The following is a 22,042-nucleotide window of genomic DNA, read 5'->3' on the forward strand; positions in this document are numbered from 1 at the left end:
AAATTTCGTTTCAGTCAAAATTTCAGTGGAATATTAAATTAATTAAAAAAAACAGGTTTTTTGAGTGAAATTTCGGAAAAATAAAAAATTTGACCGAAATTTCGGTGTCGGTCTCCACTGAAATCCAAAATTCCGATCCGAAATTTTGGATTTCGGTCGAAATTTAAAACCATGGGACTCATAAATACTAGGACTGTCAATTGGGCCGAGCTTGGGTGATCCTGAGGTGCTCAAGCTCAGCCCATGTCTATACAACGGGCTTCAGGCCGAGTTCGGGCTTGCCCATCACCTCTTATTTTCTGCACGAGAAAAGACTAAGCCAAGCACAGAAAAGCCAATTTCATAGAAAGCCATTAAACTAGTTGGCTTTAGCATGTGAGAAAAGCCACACCGATTGATTTATTGTCAGATTTTGTCTTATTCATTTAATAAATTTGAGGTCAAGCTATAGCCTATAGGATATGGTGATCCCAGACGTTCATATGGAGTGGGCTGAAGAGGGGCAAAATAAAGAAAGAAAGAAAACCTATTTAATGTCGAACTATAGCCTATAGGATATTAATGTTTAAGTAACCTATTTAATTAATATCTACTGATTTTTAAGGGCATAAAAAGTCTTGAAAAATTATATAGTAAATATATTATCGGGCCCGGGTTGGACGACCCTTGATTAAGCTCAGCAGAAATTAGAGTTCGGGCTTCAAGCTTGGTTTGGCTTGTTTTCATTTTAATTATGGGCGGGCTTTTAGCGGGCGGAACGGGCGGGCTTCGAGCTTGCCCATCCGATTGACAGTCCTAATAAGGGGCTGTCATTAGTGAAAAAAGGGGCCAGTACGTCAAATACTTTGTTTTTGCACGACTCAAAGCACAATTATGTAATATCGGGGCGCGTGTCTCGAAATAACGTCGGAGTTGCTTTGTTAATGAAATCAGAGTTGGAAGAGGTGTAGAAAGAGTAAAAGTATGGAGGAAGGAGAAGGAAAATGGAGCGTAGCCGTGGAAGATCTTATCGATCGAGGAGACATTGAAGGGGCAATTTCTCTACTCGACTCCGTTATTTCAAAGCTTGAAACCCTAGATTCATCCTCTTCTGATCTGAGCTTAGCATGTGCTCTTAGTGATTTGGCCAATCTCTACCACTCTAAAGGTTTCTCCATAAGAGCAGATGAACTTCAGAACCGTGCTCTTCTTATAAGACTCAGATCTCAACACACTCCTCCTTTAGGGTTAGCCTTTTTTTCTCTCTTCTTCTTCTTTTTCTTCTTATAAAATTAGTTAAGTGTCTCATTTCTTGTTTCTGATTTGTAAGCTAGGGATTTGGAGTCTGTCAAGAAGAACAACTCGGAGGAAATTAGGGTTTCCACGGGCACGGATTCGCCTTCTTGGGATGACGATGGTACTTTTTTGTGTTCCGCTTTTTTGATTTCTTTTCTTCCCTCTCTAGAAATGAAGATGCATCTTTCAACTCGATAGAATACTGTGATACGTGCCTAGATGGGTCTCATTTAGAATGGAATAAATTATCTTGTTATTTTAGAGAATAATATCAAATCATTCTATCAAAACAGAAATTAGAGAAGAAGATGATGGAGAAAGAGGGAAACATTGAGTTAATTCGAGGAAACTCAGTCCTCCAATGAGTTAATTCATGGAAACTCGACCTCCAATGTGTTAACTGCACTAATTGTGGTTATTCATTGTTGAAGATAGCCGTACAGCCAGGCGTGGAGCCAGGAATTTACACTTGGAAGGGACGGACTAATTAACACTTTGCCTACATAGGACTTGGGGGGCCACTTACTATTACCGGCGTTCAAGAATGCTGGTAAATGTATTTCTTCAAGAATGCTGGTAAATGTATTTCTTTTTTTTTAGTGGCGTTCCTGAACACCGGTAAAACCCATATGTATTGTAGGATATAAAAGGGATTTTGCAAGTCTTTTGGGGGGGAGGAAGCTGTGTCCCCCTGAAGCTATATGTGGCTCCACCCCTGTATACAACATCTACATTATATAGAAATTGAGGAATGTAAATTAGGAAACATAAATCAGCAAAATATGAAAAGAAATTAAGGAAACCTAATATAGTATGGAAATAACATAAATAAGGGAAGCAATCTAAATAAGGAAATCTGGTTCTTACACAACCTAGATCTCATCTTACAGTGATGATCAAGGAAAAGACATAAAACAATTAATAAAAAATAAAGGAGAAGAAACTGGATCTCCGAACGAGAAAACTCTTCTACGCTTCTCCTCAAACTAGGGGTGTTGTTTTGAATGGCACCTCAAGCTAGGGAATTGTTTTATTGAATGGCACCTCAAACTAGGGAATTTAGACTGACTATTTGCATTTTACGTCTTAAAGCTTGGAGCTTATTCTTTGTTTGGCATCGTTGCCTTTGCAAACACGTTGGCAAATTGGTCTTCACTTAGAAGATTGATACGCTTATGGGAAGAAGAACCCCAAAAAAGTAAGACAAAATCCCACTCCAGGGGGAAACCTTTGTTTATTTGCTTTGAGAAAAAATTACACATTACACAGCAACTTCTCCCTCCTCGTATACTTCCTCCCTTGACTCTACCTACTAACTGAATCTTGCTGACTCAACTAACAGAACCTTGCCAACTAATCTTGCCCACTAACAACTACTTGCTGACTGTTCTAACAGATTTAACAGAATTACAGAAACAACTAGTTGCTGACTGTTCTAAAGATTAACAAAATTACGGATCTACCAACAGACACGTATCATTCCCCCACCCTTAACACAGACCTTGTCCTCAAGGTCGGAAATCGGGAAACTTTTTTGCAATGTAAGACCAGCCCTCCCATGTTGTGTCTTCTCAGAATGAATTTGACCATTGTATTAAAACTTGGGCAACTGCTCAGTTGTTGCGATAGGTCATTTGGAACCTAAGGATTTTTATCTTCAAACCGATAAGAGGACTTCCACAGACCTAATGAAGTAGAGGACCTAAGTTTTTTTGCCTAAGCTGACACATTACAAGTAATAAATCAAAGGAGTACTTGGTGATCACACTACTTCAAACTAACGACATGACTGCCCAAAGCTACATGCATGCTGGAAGTACTTAATCTATTGGAAAGGACAACCGTATGTGACATGTGCAAAGATTCCAGTGGAAGAACTCCCACCTATCATGTCAATCATTATATTTGATGAGTTCAAATCTTTTCAAGCAAAGGAGTATGATGGGGGACCATCCTAGGGCCTATATTCAAATTTTTTTAGTGTCTAGGTGTTTTCTAAGTCCCTTAAGTTATAGGTGGGGTACTACATTCTTTCCCCACAAATATCACTTGGTTTCTTTAAGTTGTAGGTATTTAAAATGGGGCTCACATGTTTATTACAGAAATCTTAAGTGATAAAGGCTTTTAAGTTACCATTAAAAAAAGAGAGGCATTTATAATTAATCATTTAGGTTGTTAAGTGATCATAAGGGCCCACATTGCAACATAAGAAAGTCCTTGTATTCGTGGGACATGAAGTTAGTTAGTTTTCATGATGGGTTTGAAGAGTCCTTAAATCATTCGAATCTGACTCGGCAATTTGACACTTGTCATGTTGTTAGTGGTAGAAGATAGGAGTCCTCGGAGTGTTAAAAATTTTGTTTTAAGAAGGAAAATTCATGAAAAAGGAGTCTTTAGTTGATAGGAGTCCCAGCAAGAGTAGGATTTGAGCTTTATCACTTGATTTGAGTGGGGTTTTTGAGTCATAATCATCGGCTAATCGTGAATTTCGTGGGGTTTGAAGTATCTATAAATTGTAAAGGCCTACGACGTTAGCTACATGATATCATTGAATAAAATTGAGTTTGTACCCCTAGCTTGGTTGCTAACCATTGCTCTCTCTCTCCCTTCTTTAAGGGAGCATCGGTTCTCCCTCGTTTTCTTTTCTGTGTATCCAAGCAGCTCCTTAAGGCTTGGAAACTAAAATCTGATCTCTACATGTGACAAAAAAGTAGATGTGAATTCTAATATTTATAATTTAGGATGCTCGTGCACTCCTTTTGATATAGATACCTTCTTTATCTTATCAATATAGATTCACCAGATGATTTGTTCATCTTATGCTTTCAGTGGCTAGCCACCTTACCTTCTAATGCCATGAATTTCTTACCATGAAAGTAGCATGTTGAGTATTCTAATGTCTTGCTTGCTCGTGATAAAATTGCAGATTGGGAAGCTATTGCAGATCGTGGATCGGATGAAGTATTCTCTCCACATGATGAAGCAGGGGTATCAAACCTTTCTTTGGATGATACAAAGTCTCAAACACCCAAAAGGCGTGGCAGGGGAGCATTCTTATTCAAGAAAAATGATATGTACTCTGATCAACTACCTGCCGACACAGCAGCTGACAAGTCCGGTGATGAAGTTTCTTGTCTACATCCAAAGGGAACCACTGAAACAAGTAATTGTAAGTGAACTTGTGTAATGTGTCACTTCATATGTACAGTCTGAATTCAAAAATTTGTTGTGTTCAGGCATCTAGTCTGTTAATTTTTATTCCACAAGTTTTACTTGTAAACTTTTAATTATAGGCTGTCCTTGATTTTTTCGAAGTATGCTGTTGGCTTATCTAGTTGCGCTGGATTTTCCTTTTACTTGGTTATCTGGTTAGAGTACAATTTCTTTATGCATATTCTAAACCCTTTAGTTAAAAATAGCATATGATCCAATTAATGAGTTTTTCTGTCACGGTTTCAGTAATATATGGAACCAGTCACGTTCTTGTTCTTGCTGATTTTCCGCCAAGTACTCGAACAACAGAGTTGGAGAAACTTTTTGGTAACTTCAGGGATCAAGGAGTTGTTATCCGCTGGGTCAATGATACTCTTGCACTTGCAGTGTTTCGAACACCGTCCATTGGTAAGTTCTCATTCGACTGCTTGGTCACTGGATGCAGAATTTATATACATAAAAGAAGACTTGGTACTCTGTTGCGCTCTTTGGCTAGCTTCCATCTTTAAAACAGAATGCTATTGTGTGATGCTATGTTAAAGTGTTTGAGGGTATCTAACATTTTTTTTGAATAGCAAAAGAATAAAGGGCATCTAATATTAGAGAAAACATATTGTTAATTCTATCATTTGGTCAGTGTGTTGCATTCTTAGTGTTGTTGTTAATGGCTGCTATTAAACATTTTTTTTTGCTGAGCTGGTATTGGTAGTAAAATATATCAATATATCACAGCATCGTGTATAGAATTTTGGAAGCTGATATTGCTGTTTAAAAACTCCCCAAGTCAGTCATTGACTCCCCTGAGTCTACTCCCTTATACCTTGGAGGACTTCTCGCCCGAGTCCGAGTTTTGCCCTGCAAAGTCAATCACAATTCCTTTAACTCAACCGAGTTAATGAAAAATTGATGGCGCCAATCATGAACTCCCTTTACCCTGGCCAACTTGTTTGAGTGTAAGTTTTTGAAACATTGGCTGATACCAAGGTACTAACATTAACCAAGACCTAATTTTACATTTTATTGATTGAAAAGTATTACATGATTGTTCTTTGATGCCCGTCTAAACCTTATGAGGGAGTTTTTTTCCGCAGTTTGCTAATTGGTAGCTTGGTTACTGGTTTATTTGTTGATCTCTCATTTATGAGAATTTTATGTTTCGTGTGGCTTTGCAAAGCTGTTTTGATACTTGTTTTTAAACCATTAGATGTGGAAGTAAAAACTATTGGACATAAGGTGTCTGTTCCAGATAAAGTTGCATGGCGATCCATTGGTATGATCCACAAGGCTTTGGTATGTGGTCACTGGACATTGATATTCAAAAGAGGAAGTGTGCAAGGAGGTATTCAACCATGACAAGGAGAAAGCCTTTGGTCCTATCATCCTGACGGATTCTCCCCATGTTCCTTCCAGAGTTTTCGGAGACAATAAAGAATGACATTGTTCAAGTAATGGAAGACTTATATTATTTCCATAAATCTATTGAAGCATTAAGCACCACTTTTATTTCATTAATTCCAAGCTTTGAAACATTGAGGATTTAAAAGAATTTTGCCTGATCAGCCCCATAGGAGGGGACTGAAAACTAATTGCTGAAGTACTCTCTCTCTCTGATAATTAAAAAAAATGTCCCTTTAGTTTGCCCATAATCAAATTAGCTTTGTTTCTGGCATACAAAAACCTTGATGGGATTATTATAGCTAATGAGATCACTGACTCTACCAAGATGTATGGGGAAAAAAGGAATTGTTCTGAAACTTGACTATGACAGATAATAATGAACATCTCATATTGTTATATTGAAAAAAATGTGCTTTGGGGCTGAGTGGAGAAAATAGATCGATTGGTGCCTCTTCTGTCCATTTTCAATCCTAATCAATGGTGAATAGATGAAATTTTTTGTTCCCTCTGGGAGAATATGGCTACTGGACCTCCTCTCCCTCTTCTTGTTCACTCTAGCAGCTGATTATATAGGGGACATTCTATCTAAAGTAGTCGAGTCTGAGTGTGGCATTGTCCCCGGCCTAGAAGCATTCCAAGGTGTCCTAGAGTGTCTCATTTACAGTGTGTGGATGATGCAATATTCTGGCAAGAGCATCGAAGAACCAAGTGGCTTTAATCAAAATATTTTTCTATCGTAATCAATGGGGAATAGATGGGTTTTCTTGTTCCCTCTGGGGTAATAAGGCTAATGAACCTCCTCTCTCCCTTTTCGTTCATTCTAGCAGCTGATAGGTGACATTCTATCTAAAGTAGTTGAGTCCGAGTGTGGCATTGTCCCCTGCCTAGAAGCATCCCAAGGTGTCTTAGAGTGTCTCATCTGTGGTGTGTGGATGATACCATATTCTGGCTAGATAATGGAATAACCACATGGATTTAATATATATTTTGTTACTTTTACTGAGGAAACTTCTGGCCCATGTATTGATAGAAACAAATGTTCGGTGTGTGGTGTTAAATTTAGAGGACTCAAAAGGTAAGGTCCATCACTGTCATCTCAGTCTAAACTTCAATTCTTTCTCTGTTTAAGTATTTAGGTCTCCCCTTAAAAGATGATAATATCGGTCCTCATGATTGGGTTCTTGTTGTGGAGGGGATTGAATCTAGGTTGGATAATTGTAAAGAAGAACATTTTTCATTACCTGATAGGATCACTCTCTTGAAATCCCTTCTTTCCAATATCACAACATATTTCCTATCTATGTTCTATATTCGTTCGTAAGTGGTGGAGACAATCAAGCACCTTTTGAGGAACTCTTGAAAGAGGATCTATTTTTAGCAAAGTTCATTTAATATTTGAATCAAGTGTGTCCACCCCAAAAGCTGTTATAGGGCTATGAATCATGAACACCAAGTTCTAAAATGGAACTCTTCTAGTTAAATGGTGGTGGAGATCATTCTCCAACAAGGGTGCATTATGAGCTAGGATTGTTGCATCGAAATACCAGAAATTTGTCAATACCCTTCCCTTAGCTGAGGTTTCTTGAACCTGGAACTCTTGGAAATGAGAGTTTAAATCCTTTTTTAAAAAACATTTGTGTTATTGTTGGAAATGGCACAGATACGTTACTATGAACAAAGTTGCACTTTATCTGTTTAAATCATACTACTCCCTTAATGTGCCTTCTTATCCAAAGTGCGACTTCCGAACATTTGGTCTTCCATCGCTTCCTCTATGGATGTTGCATTTTTATGGTGCACAATGCATGGAAATCCTTTTCAGAAATTAGGTCATTGGAAGGAATTTTTGCGATATGAGAGATTTCCATTGTGCAGTTTTTAGGAAAAACTTCTGAACATATCTTCATATTATCTATATCCAGCCCGAGTTTGGAACTATTTCTTCTCCATACTCAATATTCACCTAGAGGGCGAGCCTTGGCGCAACGGTAAGGTTGCTCCATTTTGACCTGGTGGTCACGGGTTTGAGTCACGGAAACAGCCTCTCTGCAATGCAAGGGTAAGGCTGTGTACATCTAGCCCTCCCCAGACCCCGCAATGGCGGGAGCCTTGTGCACCGGGCTGCCCTTTTTTTACTCAATATTCACCTACATCTATTTGTTCTTTCAAATAGTAGAGAACTCTGGGTGTGGTAGTGTGGAGTGTTTGGTAATAAAAAACTTCCTTTTTTTGGAAGATATTATTCCCTTCAATCTTTTGGCTTGTGTTGGAAGAACGCAATGATCGGAATTTTTGAGCAAATGTAATTCCTTAGGGATGATTATAAACATAATAATAGTTTAATTCTTAGTCTATGCCTCCAAATCAAACATCTTTGCCGGAGTATCAACCCATGAGATATTAATGATTGGATCCTAATCAGTTAAGATTTCTCCCCTAGGTCAGGGTCAGAAAAGATATCTATAAGGGGATGTAATTTTTGCAAATTTGTGAATAAAGTTTTTTGTTTCTTTTCTGTGTTACCTGCCTCTGCTACAATAGTCATTTTTCACACATTGCAGCAGGAACAGAGCAGCATAGTGTTCTTATTTATTATTCTTTTTTTTTTTCATACATATTTACTTCCTTCTGGATGTGTATTTCTTCCTTTCTTGGCTGCATCACCTTATCATTCAAGGATTTCTAGGGGTGGCTGCGTGGCTAAGTTTGCTTTCTTTGGTTCCCTGAGTTTGGATTTTTCAGATGTGGACCTTGGCTCTAAAGCATGGGATGAAATCTTTAGGGGTATCCAGGGGTATCCAAACGGGCTGTAAGAGAACCTTAGGCAAGAAACAGGAATTTTACAGTAGTAAATGAATTATTTGCAAAATGAATTATAGGGCTTAGCAATATATCTAATACAGTTTTGTTAATATGCTTCTGGTGGCTATTTTCGGACTCTGAGGTGTCCTTGTTACATAAGCTATTAGTAGTTGTATACCAGACTTGCTTTTTATGATTTCAAATTTGTAAGGGTGTTTAACTAAGCTCTCACTAGTGCCTGTCCGTTTCTAACAGTATGTGCTTATACTTTGATACAGCAGTGTGGCATAGCTAGTGATTCAAGTTCACTGCAGATTATAGTGGTTCCACTTCTTATACAATATATTTCTGATGCTTTTTCAGATCATTGGAGGGGAAAAATGATCTTTTTCCATTATAATTGTTTCAGATTTTATGTGAGCTTCCTGCACTGTGGACCGAAATACATGTTTCCTTCACTCGATCTGTGGATCAGTTAGCAGATATTTTTACCAAGTCATTACCTAAGTCAAAGTTAAATGATATTTGTAACAAGCTGGGAATGTATAATATCTACATTCCAGCTTGAGGGGGAGTGTTGGATATAGTGTATTGCCTAAGGGCATAGTTGTCTTTTTTGTACTTATCCTATTTAATATAAATACATAAGTGAGGGGGAGATTTTCCCAACTCACTTTTCTCTTCTCTCTATTCTCTCTCAACAAAAACAATTAATTCAAAGTTTTTTGAAATATGGGAACACACATTTCTTAAAACAATTGAGACCTAGGCTTGAAATTTTACATAATTCAAGATTAAAAATCTTAAATTGTTCCGTCAAATTGGGTACTTAATGTGTTTTGATTTTGTGATCATATTTACGGCCATTGCGTTCTATAGAAGATCAATTGATGCATCCTCTTCCTTGGCAACAAGTTTCGATTTGGTAATCTCTATTTTTCCTAATACAGCACGTGAGGCCCTTAGCAGCACTCATTGTCCATTCACGGTACGTTCACTGGATGAGAATGATAGCCTGCTGAGCTCACTTTCTACAAAAGGTATGCCTTGTGGAGATATTTAATTGTTTCTCTTCATTTCTTTTTGGGGCTTAGTTTAGTATATGTTCCTATTTCTTTTGTTTACTTTTAGTTGGTGGTGTATCATTTCACATTTGTTGTTACATGTTAATCGCTTATTCTTCAAAATAGGTTCTGCAAATGTGTCACACAGTTCAATATTAGCTATATCCATTATTCTCCTGTCTCATACCCTGTGGGATATTCTTGCAACTTTTTGGAAGGCATTGACTTCTTTCTGCTTAAATGATCTACAATACCTATGTCTGTTGATTATGGACAAGAATCTTCCTCTTGGGTGCCGCTTCCGCGATAGAACCGCCATTCGGCGCTCTTTACGAAGGAAACTGCTCCCATGGTGCTCCCAACTTTAGACTCTTCTAGACTCCACACTTCCCTGCCCCCACACCCGCACCTGCTTTGTGCTTCTAAGGTCATATTACCTGTCATGACACATGTTATTAGTTGCTCGATCAACAAGATACTTGTCATTAGGTGCTCGATGTTGTTAAACCATTATGAGTGATTTTTTCCCTTTATGTGATCGTTTTTATTGTGTTATTGCTGACTCTAGCACTTCATGAAGTTTCGTCTCAAATGTCCATTTTCATATGCTTCCATGTGTTTCCACTTTCTGTAATTTTACAGGATTTTCACTGAAATTTCCATCGAAAACCGATATGTTTCCATTTCCATTGCAATAGATACAGATACCGAAATTGAAACCTAAAACCTTGCATATGAGCCATGCAATCATCCACACGAGCCTTCTTTAGCTTTTCTGTGTTGAAGTCGGAATGGTGGATCTCCTCTTTGATCTTGATGAGGACCGTGTCCTCTTAAATGGTTTGGCAGCATCCAAATCGATATTCATTTCGTCAAACGACATTTGAGAGCAGGCAGATGTATCATCGATCCCTTCGTCGTTGTAAATCTCAGGACCAAGCCTTGCCATACTACCTATGGGACCTCTTAGTTTGATCATTTCGGACAACAATTGACATTGCTATGTAAAGATCATTTTTTTTTACTCTATATGGCAGAACTTCTGCGTGGACCTGATAATTTAGATGACAGTGACACCAATGTTAACCAAAACTACAATTGAAACGTCAATCGTCTGCAGTGACCTTTTTTTTGTAGCTGGATCTCATCCAAAGCCATTATTGTTGATCATGGTCCTCAATATAAGATATTGCTTCTTAATTGGTCCAGTTGTATGCCCTTCACAAACCTGTCGGTCAACACCTTACTAACACTGCTGTAGGCCTTCACCTTTTTTACACTGAAATTATTCACTAAGGTCCCAGGGCAGACCCGGAATTTTATTAAAAGATAACCAAAGAACAAAGGCCAAAGGTGGGCTCAGAATACAAAAACCTCAAATAAACCAACACAAAAAACAAAAAATAAATAAAAAACAATACATTCTTTGCTTAGCAACATCTCAAAAACCATACCCGTAATCACCCTTTTGAACCAACTCCACATCAGTAACTAGAACCCAATATGGGAAGAATAATGAAAAACATATAAGCAGCCAGCATATCCAGAAGACACTAGCAAGAAGACCACAAGCTTCACTTGACTGGCTAGCCGCCCAAAAACAACATGCTGCAAGCGAAAACCTGCGGAAACCAAAACTATTCACAGCAAACACCCAGCACTCCAACAGCCCTCCATACCTTGAGAAACTAGCAGAATACAAGCCATGCTGATTGATGTAACAATGCCAAAAGCTTCCATCGACTGAGAATACAAAAGTGCCTTCAAACTACCACCATGAACTGCCCATTTAGGGAGACGTATTATGAAAGGAATGAAAGGAGAAGAGCTCACTTCAAACTCAGCGCAGGAAGACCCAGCTGATCACATCTATTAGCCTCTCGAGCTTTGACCGGCGTATTCTTCAAATTCTAAAAAATCTCTATTTCCTACAACGACATGTTTCATTTGCTAGCACATCCATGACTTGATTACACTTTCTGTATTGGTGAGAAATAAAAGCTTGAGTTTCCTTCAACCCAGACTTAATCTCCGCCCAGAAATAATGAAGAAGCAATATGCTTTTAATGCACGGACATGTGGCACCACCGGAAAGGACTTCTAGAACCGAGGGGGAGGAGGAAAAGACAATAAGGCGTCTATTGTCTCGAAGGGGAGAAAGGAATTAATTAGCCTCAAAAAGCAGTCTTGGAATTTGAACAGGAGAGATCCTTAGAGGCGATATCGTGATAGGAAATATGTCGACCTCAATAAGAATATGAAAAGTTTCCGTATGGGAAGAGGAAACCCCACACACGGCTGTCATCATTATAGGAGTCATTATCACCGGTCCTCAACCCTAGAAACTTCTAAAGGTGGCTTCTCCCACTATAAGAGGAAATCGACATGTTGCTCTATAAACAGAAGAGAGAAGAAAAAGAAACACATCTTGGCCAGAATCCTAACGTTGCTGGATGAATTTGAGCAGAGTGGGGACTCTTCCTCCTCAAGTGAAGATGGCCAAATCGATTACCAATGGGAAGGGCAAAGTTGATTGCTTGAGGGTGGAGAAAAAAAAAAAAAGACTATCAAGAAGAGTGGATATGAAAAGAAAAGGGCAAATCTCAGGTCGGCAACTAAAAACGAGATTGCCATGGAATACCTGGAACTTCAATGGAAAAAGTTTTAAGAGGAGGCATAAGGCAAAGAGGAAGAGTTATTTCAACTGACAGGAAAGCGGTTGATTGAGGAGGTATGTGTACCCGTGTACAAATTTCCGTTCTTTCAGAAGCATTTGGAAGAAGAGCGGAAGGCGCTTAAGGAGGCCGGTGGGGATGGAGAAGATCATCAGGAGGAGGGATCTGTTAACCCGGACAGGGAATCTATTATGTCGAGAGACTCGATGGATATGGATCTTAGTGGGAAAGTCAAGGATTGTCTTCGAAGGGCAGAACAACATCCCGTAGTGGAAGAGAAGGAAGCCTCTGGAGATGTAGAGAACACCATGCAGGAGGAAGTGGAGCAAATTCAGGAATTGCTTGAGGGAAAGACTACCTTGGAGGAAGAAGAACAAGTCTATTATGAAGAATTTGAGGACATGGCCAAGATGGGAGACATACTGAATTACTGAGTATATGTTATAAGGAAGATGTAGAGGAGACGAAAAGAATGTAAAACTGAGTTTACAGCGTTAAAACCCAGGAATTTGGAAATAGTTTTATGACTTAAAATGCCGTAAAACCGAGTTTACGGCGTTCGGATCATTCCGTTTGCTCGCCGTAAAACTTTGTTTTATCATAAATATTAAGAAACATGTATCATTACCGGGCAGTTGTAAGTATATGTTTTATTATAAGTATTAAGAACCAAACAATCCAACTGAGGTTGACCGGGGCCACCCAGTCTTCTTCCTTTGTCCTTTTATTCTTCTCCTTTTTCCTTGTTTGTCATGCATGCAAGAGAAAGAGATGAGTAACTATATGGAAACTCAAGATGAGAGGAATTGGAATTAGGTTGGTGTACAACAAATAAGAGGAAGCGAGGGAATGAAATTGCTATCTACAATGAAGTTGATCGAGAAAGGAGAAAGAAAAGCAAAGAAAGGGAAGAAAGAGGAGAGAGAAAGAGAAAAGTTTATAAGCACATTAGCCAACTGAGTCTTTGTGTAAAGGAGGCACACTTCTTTAGAATCCACCACTATGGTAAAATTTCATTCCACTTCAATATGTTTAGTTCAATCATGCTATACCAGAATGTCAGCTATACTTATGGCTACCTCATTGTTTCACTAAAGTTTCATGAGACAATCTACCTTGGATTCCCAACCCAAATAACAAAACCTTGAACCAAAGAATTCTGCAACTCCATAGGCCATACCCCCATCAAGCTATCACCAATTGTTTCTTGCGTCTCCATGTAACCAGATTTTCTCCCACAAACGTGCATTATCCGTAGTGGTCCTATGATCACCCACGTATTCTGCCCAGTCTATATCCGTATATGATTTAACCTAGACATTCCTGTAATTGGAAAATAATAAGCCTCTCTCAGGAGAGGACTTCAGATCTCAGTATTGTTTCTACAACCTCAAGATGAGATGATCTTTGGGCATGCATGTAGTGGCTAATCATGCTCACTACATAGGTTATATCAAGTTGGATTAATGATAAAAATAGTATACGATCAAAAATTCTCTAAAACAACCGTTTATTTGGAAGAAGATCACCATCAATTTCGCTCAGCTTGTGGTTGGGGTCAATTGGAGTCTGCTAGATGAGCACCCTACTTGTTTGTTTCAGCAAACCTAGGACAAACTTTCTTTGGGAGATGGATATTCCCCCTTTTGACAGAGCGACCCCATCCCCAAAGAAAATATTTTAACTCACCCAAGTCTTTAATTTCAAATTCAGCAGCCAAAACACTTTCAGCTGATAGGGCCGGGAAAAGTACTGCGGTGAGATTCTGGGTCGACCTGTGGTTTGGAGATACTACTATCGCTGAGAAGTTTCCGGATTTATACCGTCTGGCTTTGGATCCGGATGCTCGGATTGCAGATTATTTGATCCGCGAAATAATGCTAGTGGCAATTTTTGGGATATAAGGCTCAGAAGAAATCTAAAGGACGTTGAGATTGAACTTTTCGAGTCACTTATTGGATCGCTATTATCATTCTATATATCGAGACATGAGGACGACAAATGGGTGTGGAAGCCGGACCCGGATGGTGGATTCTCTGTGCGATCGTTCTTTCATAAACTAAGTGATGGTAATGGTAGGTTGTCAAGACGTGCTCGGGTTTGGTGCCCTATGATTCCAACTCGCATAGCTGCTTTCTTATGGACGATGGTTTATCGCAGCATCAACATGGTTGATAGAATCAAGAGGCGCGCTTTTCCCCTTGCTTCTTGGTGTGTTATGTGCCGAGGATCTGAAGAAAACATTGACCATTTATTCTTACATTGTTCGTATGCCCATCGGGTCTGTATGGAAATCTTAAAATTTTTTGGAGTGCCTTGGGTTTTCCTGGAAAAAGTTACGACAGTGGTATTAGACTGGTGTGGAGCATTCTTGGGTTGTATTGGACAATCCATGTGGGCTACTATCCCGTTCGCGGTTACATGGCATCTTTGGTTAGAGAGAATTAATAGAATATTCAAAGATAAGGAGAGAGTATATCGGTACACAGCTATGGACGTTAAGATATGCATTATATCATGGGCTCGAGCAAAGGCGAGAAACCATATTCTGTTGGGACAATCCTCCGGAATTGGAATACTACAGTTTCGGAGAAGAGAAGACATTCTAGTATTGTACCTCGATGGGAACCCCCCTGGAAGGGTCTTTCAAGCTTAGTTTCGATGGGAGCTCCTTCGGAAATCCTGGGAGGGTGGGTATAGGAGGCGTTGTCCGGGATCACAATAGTTGAGTCATCATGTCGTATTCCGGACCGTCCAGAATATGCGATGCAAACGAAGCGGAGACGACAGCACTACTTTTTGGATTAAGATGGTATGATGCTCACAATTTGGGCCCTTTAATCGTGGAAGGAGATCCGACAAATATTATTGCGTGGGCTTCGAATCGGGGGTGTGGTCCTTGGCGTTTGGCGAACAAGATCGATAAGATTAGGGAACTAGTTCGTCTGATTAGACCCCAGCTTGTTCATAGAAGGAGATCAGCGAATTCAATGGCTGATGGGCTGGCGAAAGCTGGCGTAAATCGTGGCGAGACACTCATAGAAGAAGGCCTTACACTGGCGGATTTTGTGTAACTTTTACTGTACTTTTTCTATGGAGTGGTCGCGATGTATCCCATACTTGGGGACTACTTATCCCCTTGTATCGGTTTCATTGATGAATAAAATTTGTTACCTTTTCAAAAAAAAAAAAAGTAGTCTTTGGGCAAATTAGGCAATTTAGGCTGAAATACAAAAAGGAAGCCACTTTGATGAAGATATGGAACTGCAGTTATGCTAATGTATTTTTCTTTTTCTTTTTCTTCCCATGTGCTATTGAGTGTTTTTATGATGCGTTCTTAAAAAATAAAACGGAAAAGGCGCATTTCCACATTTTAATTTCATTTGAATAAGCTTTTCCACAATTCTTTTTTGCAACGAAAGGGGTTTGGATGCTGGTTGTTCTTGGACTTCAAATCTTCTTGCTCAAACTTTTAGCATCTATATCCACGAATTTATGCATACAAAATACAGATTAAGCTACTGAAATACGTACACGGGTAGTTTTTGGTTGCGTGATAGCCAAAGACCTTTTTAACACTGAGGAAGAGGCTCATTACTTGTACATTCAGTTTTTTTATCCAATTTGTAAGGTCTCAAACAGCTTTAATTTCAATGTCTATATCATCATTGAACATCATAATGATGTTAAAATTCAACACCATATTTCATCAGAAAATGATAGGATGCATGAAAGATAGAAAAAAAAGAGCAGCCCAGTGCATGAGGCTCCCGCCATTGTGGGGTCTGGGGAGGGCTAGATGTACGCAGCCTTACCCCTGCTTTGCAGAGAGGCTGTTTCCATGACTCGAACCCATGACCACCATGTCACAATGGAGCAACCTTACCGTTGCACCAAGGTTCACCCTCTATGCATGAGCTATAGAAAAGCAAAGCAATATTTGGTCTCCTTGTGCTTTCTGGGTCTTGCTCCATTCGGGTCTCTCTTCTAATTAATAGTATATTATTCAGATATGGAGCCTCCTTATCCAAGGCCAAAGACATCGGCAAGTACTGCTCGGAGGTTGATTGCTCAAGGGATGGGACAGAAACTTTCTGCAACATTTGGTTCTAACGAGTTAAAGAAACAAGAGGAGGAAAGAAGGAACCACATACTTGAGAGACAAAGGATGAGGGATGAAGCCTGGGGCGCCGAAGGATAGACCTTATGATGGGTAAGTTGGTTGATACACCTACATTGTTTTGTTCATGCTCTTTTCCTTTAGGCTGCTGCATTCCAAGGGGCCATGTCTATGATTTCATAGAGATCCTCAAAATATTGAGTACCTCTTTATGTAAGGAACATTTCCTACTGAAGTTATCATTTGATTAGGCATGATGCTATTGTTTTCAATTTTTTTGAATGGTAGCAATTTATTATATATAGAATGAGGAAATAACCTGCCACTCAGATGGTCAATACAACCTAAAAGAGCAATCAAAGATGAAAACATAACTGCATGAGAAAAAGCAAAAGATAGGACAATAGAGAAAACAAAGTCAAATAGCTCTAAACTCATCTAGGATGCCTCGTCCTCGCTAAACCTGCTGGCTATGTTGCATGGATTCTTTGCCCCCACATGCCAAATCCGTGTCGACACGTCTCCACATGGAAATCAGACATGGATTCACGTGGGACACATACGGATTCTTGTAGTACCCGTGTCCCGCACGAATCTTGTTTTTTTTATATGAATCTGACACATCGTTCTCTTTGAAAGTACGAATCCAGTATATTTTTCCTTTAGACTTGTTTTCTACCTTAACCTTTTTTTTTTTTTTTTTTTTTTTTTTAATATAAAAGCACAGCATGCCCTCTCTTAATGAAAACCCTGGCACCTCAACCCTCCACTCCCGAACATCGACCCCCTTCCCCCTTCTTCAACTCTCTTAATAAAAATCCTAAAATATTGACCCTCCACCCTCAAATTTTCAAGAAGATACACACGCACACATATATAATTAAAAATTTAATTTATTTAATAAAATTACCGAATCTACGAATCCTACTTTTTGAGGTTTGTCGAATCTGACACCTTGAATCTGTATCGGATCTTGACACGCGAATCTGAATCCATGCAACTTAGCCTGCTGGCTTCACCATTAGCTGACCTCCTAGTTCTCGGCTTCACCATTGGCTGACCTCCTAGTTCCCGGCTTCACCATTGGCTGACCGCCTGACATGGTAAATGAAATACGTGATTTTCCTACTCGATCCTGGATCTCATAAAGAAAAAAGGGACAAATCCCAATGGAAAGGCTTGGGAGCCCTTAAGTCATTGGATAACATTCATAGTCTCTCTCCACTATCACTTGGTCCTTATATTCTCTCTAGAAGAATAATACCCTGATGTGCAGCTCTAACCTCTGCTTCACTGAAAGCAGTGATCCCTATGGGACCTGAGAATGCCTCATCTCACTGATCCATTCTCGTATCTAAGAACTCCACCTATTCATGCAAGACCTGGATTTCCCCTACTAGAGCCATCGAAATTGAACTTTATGAAAACCGGGGCTGGTGGCTTCCAATCCTGCCCAATCAAAGTCTCCTGCTCGGAACTAAAGCAAATCTTCTTCTATCCATTCCATAGATCAAACACAGACAAAAACCTGAAGCATGGGATGATCCTCACCCCTGAGATAGGGCAATCACTTTCAGGTATAGGAAGTAGGCACTCTTCACGGAACCTCTAAATACCCGAGTGCTCCTCCCCTTCAAAAGTATCCATATTGTTGCTAGCAATGATGCATTCCGCAAGATCTTTCCTTTTTTCTCCAGCGCACCAACGATCCAAGAGGTCAATGAGTTTGGATGCGAACACCGAAGAAATGCTAGATCTTCCCAATATTCTGTTCCACACCTCCCTGGCCAGTTCACAATGTATGAACGTGCGATCTGCCAACTCCCCGGCTTCAAACCAAAAGGCATAATGGTCTATAATTAGCTTAGCTGGTCGCGCAGTTGATCCACTGTCGGATTCTATCAAAGAGAGCGGTCCAACCAATTGCACATACCCTGGGCGACGCCTAGAATGTCCACACAATGGCTACTCGAGAAGGCACAGGGCTAGGCACAAGCTGATTATAGAATGATTTGACAGTGAACACTTTGAAAGAATTTTAGATCCAAACCATTTATCTTCTCCTTACCTCTTGATATATCACCCTTCTAACATCTGAATGAATTTGGCCACCCTAAGAAGCTCTTTATCAAAGAAAGTTCTTCTGAAGTTAATCTTCCACGAGACTCAACCTCCTCTCCACTCAAAGCATTCTTTCGCGAAAGCTTCCTTGTTGTACAAATAAATTAGGAAAAAGATCTTCATAGATGATTGATCACACCATGTGTTAAGTTAGAACCTTATCTGATCCCCCGAATACAAACCAAGTCCCTTCGGGAAACTTTTATCTTTGCCAAATCCTGTCCCTTCAAACTGACATTTCAGCATGTCTGAATCTGTCATCGACCTCCCAACGGCTTGGAGTCAGACATGGAGAAGGCATTGTGTTGGTGGCATGCCTTCTCCATGTTAGGGGAACTGAATTACAAAGGTGTCATCTGCGAACTGTAAGATGGGATACCTCTACTTCTGCATTCCCAACTTTGAAACCTTCAATCAAACCATGAGGTCTCCCCTTCTCAATCAACCTGCTAAAGGTTTCTGCAACTATCATAAAAAGGAAAGGGGATAATGGATCTCCTTGCCTAAGCCCCCTTGAAGACCTGAAGAACCCCTCTGGAGACCCATTTATGAGGGTCAAAACCAAGTTGACGATATGCATCAAATTACCCACTCTCCATCTAATCCCAAAATCCATTCTGCCTAGCAGGTAATCTAGACAACCCTATTACACTTCGTTATATGCTTTCTCCATATCTAGTTTTTTTTTTAATGGTATTCTCCATATCTAGTTTACAGACTACAACCCATTCCCATTTTGTTGTAGTAATCCACCACCTCATTTGCTATCAAGTAACAATCCAAAACTCGTCTTTTATGAATAAAAGCTGACAGACTGCATGATAGTCTTCGGAAGGACCTTCTTGAGCTTCTCAGCCAGAACTTTTGCTAAAACCTTGTACATGCATTTGGCTAGGCTATTAGGCAAAAATACGCTATATTAGCCGCCCCTTTTTCCTTGGTATTCAATGCTATAAAAGTTGCTCATGGTCCTCCATCCAACTCTAGGCCTTTATAGTACTCCTTGAAGAATTTTATGATATCCTCCCCGACATACCCTACAGGTTTGAAAGAGAGCTAGACAGAAACCATCCGGACCTAGGGCTTTATCCATGCCCAGCGCAAAAACCCCCCTTCGATTTCCCCTTATGAGAAAGGTTCTCCAGAAAGACTATCTTCCTCCTCGAAGCTACTAAAGTCCACCTCCTCAGGATTGGGGTGGACCTGCCTTTCTGATGTATATAGCTTCTTCTAGAAATCCACTATTTCTTTTGTAATTGTTTCCTTGTTCTCTGAGGTCGACCCATTAACATGTAATACACTAATCCAATTCCCACACCTTTTGGCATTGACTACACCATGTAAGTAGGCTATGTTCTTCTCTCCTTTAACCACCTTACCCTATATTTCTGCCTGGAGGAACTCTCTTCCTGAAGCACCAATCAGTTATGCTCCTCTTTTAGGCTGCCCATCTCCACTTCTTCCAAGCTAGCCTTTCATCTGCTCTGGCTATTTCATTAGATTTAGGATCGTTTTTCAATTTATATTAACTAGTAAAAATGGACGTGCGATCCTTTTAGCATTTTTACCAGACAAATATGACCAATAAAAATAGTAACTTGGGCCCTATTGGTTTAAGATTATGCCAACCTTAACAAAGATCTCAAATATCCACACAAAACTTAGTCAATTGACCACAGATTCATCCTCTCGAAAACCTGCACCCATATTGCCCTTGTTTGACGGTATCATTAACCCAAATGAAGCCACAAATCAGATCTATATAGAACAGAGATAAAGATCGAACGAAAAAATCAAACCATAACACAAAAAAAAAAAAAAAAAAAAAAAAAAAAAAAAAATACCCCAAATGCGACAACAAAAATATAAATCTCTTGAACCCTGAAAAACAATAACAATAAGAACAACAATATCAATAGCAATAATAATAATAACAACAACAAATACTTGCGATTCGAAACGATTGATTGGTCCAGATAAATTATCCGAGAACTTTCTCAAATTTCGAAGTCGTATGCTTATAGGTAAATAGGAAGTGCTCTCGCCATTGGTTAAAACTTGCACCTAAGGCTCTGTTCACTTGTTTTCCCGGGAAAGGAAAAGAAAATGTTTCCCGGGAATCTAACGTGGCATTAGGAAAAGAAATGCAGGAAATCTATGCAGGAAAAAGTTTCCCTAGACTGTTCACTTGCGTTGGAAAAGGTTTCCAGGGAAACTACTTGCCCTTCTTTTTGCACTAGTTTTCCAGGGAAATGAAATCCATATGTTTTTGGTCGGAAATGAAATCCCTAAAGGGTGGGAAAATGGGCTTTTCCATGTCATTTTTTGCTTTTTTGCAAATATTCCACATTTGTAATTCTATTTTTTCTGGAAAGCAAGTGAACACCAGAATTCTGTCTTATCAAGGTCTTATCAGGGAAAAAATAAGCTGTTTCCCAAGGATTTGCTTTCCAGGGAACGCAAGTGAACAGAGCCTAAATGAGAGATAGCAGATCAACAAATCAAGATCTGTGAAAAATCGTTGCACTAATTATCCAGGCGAAAAATAAGAAAGTGTAGAGATTTTGAAACTGATTGCTAATTTAAAAAAATCCCAAATTGGCAATTGTGCATGAAACTACCGTTTAATTGAAAAATCCCGAATTTGAGGGTGGCAACTGCCCCCCTTGGACTCCCCTGGCTCCGCCCTTGTGCAGAGAAACAATTTAATAATCAGTGGAAATGACGAACAACTGAAAAAATAATGGCCAATTGTGCATGAAAAAAATGCGCGCCATGTATAGGAAGTTCTTTTAATGAAAAAACTAATGAAAAAAAGCCCATTAGTCATGGACGGTTTAGATCATACTATATAGAGAAACTGCATATTTTGGAAAATTCTACGCCTTCATGCCTCTTGAAACCATTACTAAATTTTATTTCATAAAACACAAGCGCAAGATCACAGCGAGAAACCAAATATTTGCTCGAAGAATCTGGAGCCTACCATCGGAAAATGAAATTAAAGTCAATGTGGATGCTTCGCTCGAAGAATCTGGTGGTGGAATTGGAGGCCTTCTCCGCCGCCATGACGGATCCTGCATTGCTATGTTCTCCAAGCTTACTGATCGAGAGGAAATATTTGCTCTGGAAATTCTTGCTGTTGAAAATGGAGTCAAATTAGCAACAGCTGTCGGTACCCAACACCTTTGGATCGAATCAGACTCCCTATTTGCAGTTAAATCAGTAGCAGGGCAAACCAAATATCCATGGAAGCAAATGAATGGAATCAGAGCTCTCAGAGCAGCCTTGGATGGCTTCATATCCTAGAAGATTAGTCACTCGTGGAAGGAGGCTAATGCAGCAGCAGACATCCTCTCCAAGAGATCATTCCC

At 39.5% G+C, this 22,042-nt stretch overlaps 2 protein-coding genes across 2 annotated transcripts; both read left to right on the forward strand.

Annotated features, from left to right (window-relative positions):
• The first annotated feature begins 836 nt into the window (after positions 1-836).
• LOC143863891 (coiled-coil protein) lies at positions 837-16,819 on the forward strand. The gene is made up of 6 exons (XM_077374668.1): positions 837-1,226; positions 1,314-1,396; positions 4,202-4,444; positions 4,735-4,896; positions 9,639-9,728; positions 16,438-16,819. Exons 1-6 carry the CDS (start codon positions 964-966, stop codon positions 16,626-16,628), a joined length of 1,032 nt encoding a protein of 343 aa, XP_077230783.1. The 5' UTR covers positions 837-963; the 3' UTR covers positions 16,629-16,819.
• A 4,738-nt stretch (positions 16,820-21,557) lies between these two features.
• On the forward strand, positions 21,558-21,977 carry LOC143863412 (uncharacterized). Its single transcript, XM_077374077.1, has one exon. The coding sequence runs from the start codon at positions 21,558-21,560 to the stop codon at positions 21,975-21,977; it is 420 nt and encodes a 139-aa protein (XP_077230192.1).
• Positions 21,978-22,042: the final 65 nt, after the last annotated feature.

The sequence above is a fragment of the Tasmannia lanceolata genome, unplaced genomic scaffold (assembly GCF_043159265.1).
Source record: "Tasmannia lanceolata isolate RefF3 unplaced genomic scaffold, GAP_Taslan_0.1 ptg000044l, whole genome shotgun sequence".
In the NCBI taxonomy this organism is placed as follows: Eukaryota; Viridiplantae; Streptophyta; class Magnoliopsida; order Canellales; family Winteraceae; genus Tasmannia; species Tasmannia lanceolata.